This window comes from Opisthorchis viverrini (genome assembly GCF_000715545.1).
Source record: "Opisthorchis viverrini unplaced genomic scaffold opera_v5_32, whole genome shotgun sequence".
Taxonomy (NCBI): Eukaryota; Metazoa; Platyhelminthes; class Trematoda; order Opisthorchiida; family Opisthorchiidae; genus Opisthorchis; species Opisthorchis viverrini.
In genome coordinates this window covers 2237400-2242670 of record NW_008751687.1, presented here as the reverse complement: position 1 = coordinate 2242670, position 5271 = coordinate 2237400, and the positions used below count along the sequence as shown (strand labels likewise).

At 49.1% G+C, this 5271-nt stretch overlaps 1 protein-coding gene across 1 annotated transcript in view; it reads right to left on the bottom strand.

The window, feature by feature from the left end:
- Positions 1-550: 550 nt before the first annotated feature.
- Positions 551-5271, bottom strand: part of T265_02543 (hypothetical protein) — a gene marked incomplete at both ends in the record, with an annotated part of 20420 nt that continues 15699 nt past the window's right edge. Inside the window, one exon of the mRNA XM_009166806.1 lies at positions 551-943. Coding sequence (XP_009165070.1) covers positions 551-943 — 393 coding nt within the window. The remainder of the gene's footprint in view (positions 944-5271) is intronic.

Sequence of the window (5271 nt, the reverse complement as noted above, 5' to 3'; positions counted from 1 at the left end):
ACGCAAGCTGCTCCACTTGATTCGTTCGACTGATCCTCGGAAACCTCTTGTCAGCGAAATAATCATACGAAAATGGTTTCCTGATATGCAGCAAAGCAGAACATTTGGATCGCTGGGTACAGTACTTTGAACAGCAATTAGGCTGGCCACCTGCTACCTCCAATCCAGAATTCTGGTCTTAAATAGGAAAGTGGACCGTAAATATGGAGCCGCCTCCAGTCTCAGGTGTCCTAATGTCCGACGTTCCATTCCCTCATTCCAAGGAGGGCGGTGGACTCCTCATCCAGTGCCTATCTAGCCTATTTGGGTCTATCTGGGAGGAGACCATCCCAGACAACTGGGATGAATTGATAGTTGTGCCAACTTTCGAAAACGGTACCCGCAGTGAATGTAGTAACCACAGAGATGTTAGTTCGACGCCTGTTGTGACAAGGCTTCTGGCGTCACTGGTTCTTCGTCGTTTTACGGTGGCACCCGAGGCCTTGACTCGTGAGAATCAAGCGGGATTTCGAGCGGGTAGAGGCTGCGTTGACCACATCTTCACACTCCGTCAGGCGTTAGAGCAACGCCACATGTGCAGACGACCCACAACTCTGGTACCCCTTGACTCCAAGGGTGCGTTTGATTCTGTCGATCGGTCAGTGCTGCTAACTAAACTTGCTCCAGAAGTTTGCAAACAAAATCTGATCCCTATATTCACATACTTCTGGGTAGGTGACTGTATAGTGAGCTCTCCAAAAGCTTCCCTACAAAAACTCGTGTCAGACAAGGATGTCCACTCTCTCCATTTTTGTTCAACTTTGCCATTGGTGAAATAATGAGGCGAACACTGGACGGCCTTCAGAACTCCGGTGTTCAAATTGTTGCTGGTGAGAGCCTTGTCGATTTGGGGTACGCAGATGATATCGCCCTCATCTCTGAAGACCAAAGCGAAGCACAAGCCCTGTTGAATAAACTGATCACAATCGACCGCCCCGCCACCAGAAGTGAATTCACACTGGGAAGATGTCGCCACATCCTGTCACAGTGCTGTGAGTTTTGCCTGTGATACAGCGCAACCAGCCTCAATTAAGCACTGGATATCAGACAGAAGAGTGAAACTGCTTAAATCTCGGAGAAATATCTCAGATGGTCCCCAGCATAACTTGACCCGACGAATTATCTATCAGAAGTGAAAATAAGCGTGCAAGCCGATCGGGAAGTCCGATGGACACGGAAAGCCAAGGAGTTGAAAGAGGCCCAAACAGCCTGTAAGTGTCTAAACCGTGCCTGAATCGCGTGACCGGTCCCCGAAAACCTCCTGTGAGCCGAACCATCAAAGATCAGAATTGAGTGACCATGAATATGAACGCCTCGACAGTTGGACAGAATATTCGAACGGCTATCAAGCTGCCGGTGGCCAGTCACTTGGGTCCCACGATAAATTAATCAATTTGCCATCTGTAAAACGCACACCAGAGACACACTGGTTCCAAATGCTACAGTATCGATCACCGGAAAGTGGGAGATTTCTGGAGATAGGGCGAAGCCTTGGAGGTGATGGCATGTTCATTTGTCTCAGGATTTGGGTAGCTACGCATTGAAGGCAATAACTTTTATACAAGAACGCCACTGACTGCGCGATTGGGCCATTTTTGCCAGTGTTACTAAACATCGGTGAGTTGAGTCCCGGGGTCCCCGTCCAGGGAGGCAGCAGTTGCCCACCCGACTAAGTCTACTGTTTAGCTGTCAAGTCACACAGACTCTCCACCTCCCAGTCGCTTCCACTTAGCACAGGGTTGGGCGAAAAGAGCTCTGTGAGGCGGTCGGTCTTCTGATATGCGGAGCACATGTCCTAACCAGCGTATCCTATTCCGAGAGAGTTAATTCTTCCCAAGACCATCTGGTGTACTTCAGCAGTGTCAGTCCGATGTTCCCACCAGACCTGGTCAATGATTCCAAGGCACCGGTGGTCAAACACTGGTAACTTTCGTATGTCCTCTGCGTATAGAAGCCACGTTTCTTATCCACAAAACAGTATGGATCGCACCACCGCAGTGTAAACTCTGCCCCTGACAGAGAAACTCACACCACGTAGACGCCATAGGTGTCGGCAGTTGGCAAAAGCTGCCCTGTATTCCTCAATTCGAGAAGCAATCTCATCTACAGACAGTCCACCGGACCTTATACAGCTGCTCAGGTAAACAAATTTACTACGCCAAAAGGCGCTTTACGGTTCGCAGGCGTATAGCGCATACCAAAACATGCGGCGGAGTTATTTGGGTTATTTGAAATCGTTTGCATTTTTTAAGGATTTGAACCAAGGAAGCGCTATCATCTGCAAACGCCAGGAGAGCGATTTTAGAGCCAGATAGAAATTTCATGCAGCATATCAGTTATAAAGTTTAAGAGGAAATGAGAGAGGGCAGCCGTGTCTTACACCACGGGACGTCATGTACCCAAATGAGAGTATACTCATACAGTATACTCGTACGCGTCCATAGCAGTTCCCATGCAATGCCCTCATAAGGGGTATAAACTTGAAGGGGCTACCTGACCGCCAGACATCGCCAAAGAATCTGACGATCGACACAATCAAAAGCAGCTTTCAGATCAAGAAAAATGACAATGTGAGAAGTCTGACGGTGTGGCGCTGTTCAATAAAGAGATGGTCGATGCATCCTCGATGAGTGCGAAACCAAGCTTGGTTCTCACGAATCTATCTCCCCCGATAATCCGTTAACTTGGGCGAAATAATGACAGAGAGCACCTTAGATGCGACAGACACCAGGCTGATATCACGATGGTTCTTGCGCCCTTTTTGAAGTCCGGGGTTACGGTCGAGGAGCTCCATTCGGCTGGTCGTTCCAAATCTCCTGCAGTATGGTTCCCAGACTGTTCACCGGGACCTCCCCAGCTTCACTGAAGAATGTGGGGTTCAGAGATACAACGTACATCGGTAGAAAACAAGGTTTCAGCAAGAGTTACCTGTTTCCCAAAAGGCTGCAACCTGGATCAGCTATCTGAGACTGGTGAGTAATTATTTTTGTTCATTTTTCTGGAGGGGTGCGAGATGAATAAAGTGGTTAGAGCGCGAATTCACCGACTGGAAGGTCCGTGGTTCGAACCCGACCTCTGCCCCTCGACTTCCCCTGTCTAGGCTTGGACAACCTGGCAGTATCCCAGTCCTCGTGCTTCCTTCGGGTGGCATGGCAGGCACCGACCGAAAGGGCGCTACAGCCGAAAGATTATTATTACTTTTCTGGGTGACGGTTTAGACACGGAACAGTGATCAATAGACTGACTGATGGATTGGTGGCACTGTAATGTTCAACAGGAATGGGCAGTGCAGAGGAAGTCGGCCAGCGAAGTGCTACAAAGGACGGATGATACTCTCCGGTTGACCAAGTCGAAGAAGGGGGTTGGTTGAAGAACCCCACCTTGAACCTTTGACTCAGTAACCTAACCCACAAGTGGGAAGATGTAGGGTTTTGTTCGCGGACGCTGCCATTAGCCACTAATTCAAAAATCTGAACTGCGATACAGCGGTTAAGGCTTTCTTGGGGGACCCTGCAGGGGTCAATGACTCAATAGTCTGATCCACTTAGCAACAGGGGGCCGGCCTGGCCTGGGGTCGCAGGGAGTAAGGCATTACTACCTTATTCCAATACAGCTGCGCACAGCAGATGCCTTCTGGCAGCGCCGGGCCACTAATTCAAAAATCTGAACTGCGATACAGCGGTTAAGGCTTTCTTGGGGGACCCTGCAGGGGTCAATGACTCAATAGTCTGATCCACTTAGCAACAGGGGGCCGGCCTGGCCTGGGGTCGCAGGGAGTAAGGCATTACTACCTTATTCCAATACAGCTGCGCACAGCAGATGCCTTCTGAGCAGCGCCGGGCTCCTTGATTTTGAAATTGAGACCGTACTGAAAAATTCGCGGTCATCTTCAACCGTTGGTCGATCGGTGTGTGCTTTTTAGGGCCGACCTTTTCTAACCCGCCCTTCCTCGGAGGAAGGCAGCATCGCTGCTTCCATAAATACGGGCATGCTGGTCGCCTGGGGAGAAACGCCTTACTGCCTTCGCACTCTTATCGCAGAGGACAATAGGACTTGAACTCTAGACCGCCTCGTAACATGATTACTCGCAGTGACTCGCCATTCTTCGTCAGGCTGCTCCCCGTCGACCTTCATTACATGGCTGAAACTATGAATTGAGTTTTAGCTATTATAGCCCGTAGTATCATTGCAGAACAGAAACCCGACCATCACGACAAGGTGCTAGCTATGGCTCGGGATCTAGAGCCCACATTTGACGCAGAACCCTGAACGGTAAGCATGGATCCCCCTATGGCCTCGGAGTTGTGACTGCGTATGCTCCCTCAGGCGCCACCGACCTTCTTGTTCGGATGACCTCGCATCCGAATTGCTCAAAGATGGAGATGAAATCCTCAGTCAGCGCGTCTAATGTTTTCCTACAGTTGGGAAACGTAAACTATCCCAGACAACTGGAGAGTCATTGATAGTGCCCATTTCCAAACAAAAGTTAGCAGTGAGTGTGGTGAACACAGGGAGATCAGTTTGACCCAGGTTGTAACGAGACTGCTGGCATCACTTGTGCTTCGTCACCTTATGGTGGCTCGTGAAACACTGACTCGAAAGCAGTAAGCAGGGTTTCGTTATAGTATAGGTGGCGTTGACCAAATCTTTACACTCCATCAGGTGCTAGAACAACGCCATATGTACAAACGACCCACAGTTTTAGTACTCCTGAATTCCCAGGGCGCATTCGACTCAGTTGACAGGTCTGCTCTCTTTGATACGTTTGCCCATCAAGGAATGCCCCAGAAGTTTGTGAGCATTATTTGTATGCTCAGAATTCCGGACGTGAGTATAGGAAGAGCTCTCGACGTTTCCGTACACAATGCAGTGTCCGTCACGGGTTCTCACTGTCTCCATTCCTATGTAATTTCGTGATCGATGAGATAATGAGACGAATACTGGAAATTCTTCAAGATTCTGGAGTTCAAATAGCCTCAGACGAACTTGTCTATCTGGAATATGTGGACGACATCGTTCGTCTTCGAAGAGAAAGCGTAATCGTTTTTTCGATAAACTGACCCCGTTCACAAAGTGTAAGGTCATGTTAATTGGTATTCACTCAATGAACAATTCACTTGGAACCCAGAGAGACATTCAAATTTGGGGAGCGTTTTACGCACCTTGGACGTTGTATTAGTTCTTATTGTAGTGTGATAGATGCCCGACCTAAAGCTGCGACCACCTGGTGGT